Below are 2500 nucleotides of genomic sequence, written 5' to 3' on the forward strand. Positions count from 1 at the left end.
GTTGCTTTTAATCATGTTGGTGTGGCGCTGCTACCCTCCCCCCCCCTCATTGTTGGTGTGGCGCTGCTATCCACCCCCCCCCCACAATGGCAACGAGAAATAAATTAGGGGAGGGGGGGAGGGCCTCGTAGTCTATCGTGGTTGTTATGACAGTCATGTATTAAACATGCTGTTTTTTGTGGACATGAGTAAAACATATTTACTTATTTGTTATAGGTTCTAAAATATTTGTATGTAAATAAATATATATGTTGGTTGACATTGGTTTCTTTGCATTATTGTTCACGCATATACGCATTTGCTTCTAGAAAAGTCGTATATAGTTTCTGAATGTATTCTGCACGATAGAGAAATGTATGTTTGGAACGCTTTATGAAACTGGGCCACATGTATAGTCAGCTTTGCTTAATACAGTTTGGTTATAGACCTGGAACCTTTCCTTTATAACAAGGATACCTTTTTAAGTGAGGAAAAAAGGATAGGGATAATCATCACGGCATTGGTAAGGAGCATCCCTTTCAATGCCATGGGATAGGTATTCAGAAAATATTTACTTGAACAGAGGTGTGAATAATAGTTTGCTTATTGTGAAAGGAAACTCAATTGCTAAATGCAGACCTCCTTTGGATAGTTCTAAAATACAGGAGTCTTTCAGCATTTATGGTCGCAAAGTTAATATAAAATTCACTGCCTGTGGACTTATGGGTATGTTCTGTAATTATGGATTTTTTTTTACTTCATAATTCTAAGTGCAAAATCATTATATTCTTTATGAAGAACATATCCAGTGTTATTGGTATACTTGATTGTTTAATATTAACCTCCTACTACTTCCATGTCTTCATTCGTTTTATAATGGTACCAATATCATATTTTCAAAGATATCTCATGATCTATCATCAGTTCCAATTCTTGAAATTGTTTTTTAAATAATTTAATTTCCATTTTTATTGATGACAGATTATTTCTTGTTACCTGGTCAGTTCTTAGCGACTTTGAAATATTAACATCTTTCTTGTCCTTATTTTAAGGATGTTTAGCTTATTCCATTTCTAATATAGGATATATATACTGATAACTTTTCTAAAATGTAGATATTTGGGCTTTGTGGATGCAAAGGTGTTGGTCGAAGCTGTGTAAAATAATCACAATAGCTGATAAGACTACCTTTCACTTTGTAGGAATCATGAGGGAAACACTCAAAGCACTGGTATATACAGAGGGTGAAGAACCTCATGGTTTTGTAGATCTTTGTACTGATGGTATGTATATTTACTGCCCCTTGTTTGATAAAACCCTCTTGCTGACACATTGTCAGCTTCATTCCAGGCAGTGTGGATTGATTTTCAAATTTCATATATTTATCCTTACACAAGTCTATACTTTTGTTCATTACTGATTTCACCTTTCAACTGGAGAAAACTCACGGTAGGTAAAGGGTTTCAAAATAAGGATAAATCTTGATCATCTAAAACTTTTATGGAACCAAAAATAAATGTCGTGGTGGGACTAATCTCTTTATGAATACAGATTTTTGTAGCATAACAAGCAACTATGAGCAACAGGAAATAGCCCAATGGAAATGCAAACTTTCTAGATGTAAGGCAAGTTTGGGATGAGCCCAGTAAATATATCACCTGAGCTCAAAGCCACTAGTTATGTGACATTTGTACCAACGTAAGACAGTAAAACACAAGGATAAGAAAACTATATAGCTTAACCTACTGAAGCTTACAAAATATACTGGGATACTTATAGCAATCATGGCCAGGCAAAAGTTTAAAACTTAAGTTACAAGCTTAAAATCTCCTATTTCTCCATATTCAATATACATGGTAACCATTGCATTTCCTCTCCCGTTTCTCTATAAACTAAAAGGAATTACATTTTCTCCTCTCTTATCAAATGAAAGGACTGCCTTACTTAAGCGAGGCTGCTAAAATAAACCATCACACTTCACAAAGTTAAGATCACATATCCATCACAGCTGTAAAAAAATAATAAAACAAAGATCTTCCTTTCATCACGAAGTGTCTCTAGAAATCTTGTATATCAAAGCTTCAAAGCTTCAAAACTTGTTCAAAGTTGTCTTTTCATGATATGATTCCTTTTGTTGAAGCAAATCAGCAGATTACTATATGCATATGCCCTTCTTGTCCTTTAACCTTCTATTTTTCTTCCAGCCATCATTCTGTAAAATAATGGAAAGGACATCAGTAAAAACAGCATTATATACAATACAAAAATTAACTAAAGCTGAAAATAGTTAATAAAAAAAATGATGGCAGCTCATCATGCAGTTAATTAGTGTACTCTTTCAATATTTATAACTTTCTACTGCTATATTTTAAGAAATAACAAAGAACTATTTGCACATATTACAAAAATCCACTTGCATTTGAAATTCTCTTTCCTTTCTTGCATGCAACTCACATACTGAATGCAATTTATAAAGTTACACATGAGCATTTGAAGGCGTGCAAATTATAGTGCAGGCATT

The 2500-nt window shown here is 33.8% G+C and overlaps 1 protein-coding gene across 9 annotated transcripts in view; it reads right to left on the bottom strand.

Annotated features, from left to right (window-relative positions):
- Window positions 1–1460: 1460 nt before the first annotated feature.
- LOC125040042 (E3 SUMO-protein ligase RanBP2-like) overlaps window positions 1461–2500 on the bottom strand; it is a 41747-nt gene continuing 40707 nt past the window's right edge. For all 9 annotated transcript variants that reach the window (XM_047634476.1, XM_047634481.1, XM_047634479.1 and 6 more), the window contains one exon: window positions 1461–2191. In XM_047634476.1, the coding sequence (XP_047490432.1) occupies window positions 2187–2191 (5 nt within the window). In that variant the 3' untranslated portion in view covers window positions 1461–2186. The remainder of the gene's footprint in view (window positions 2192–2500) is intronic.

Source organism: Penaeus chinensis, chromosome 28 (assembly GCF_019202785.1).
Source record: "Penaeus chinensis breed Huanghai No. 1 chromosome 28, ASM1920278v2, whole genome shotgun sequence".
Lineage (NCBI taxonomy): Eukaryota > Metazoa > Arthropoda > Malacostraca > Decapoda > Penaeidae > Penaeus > Penaeus chinensis.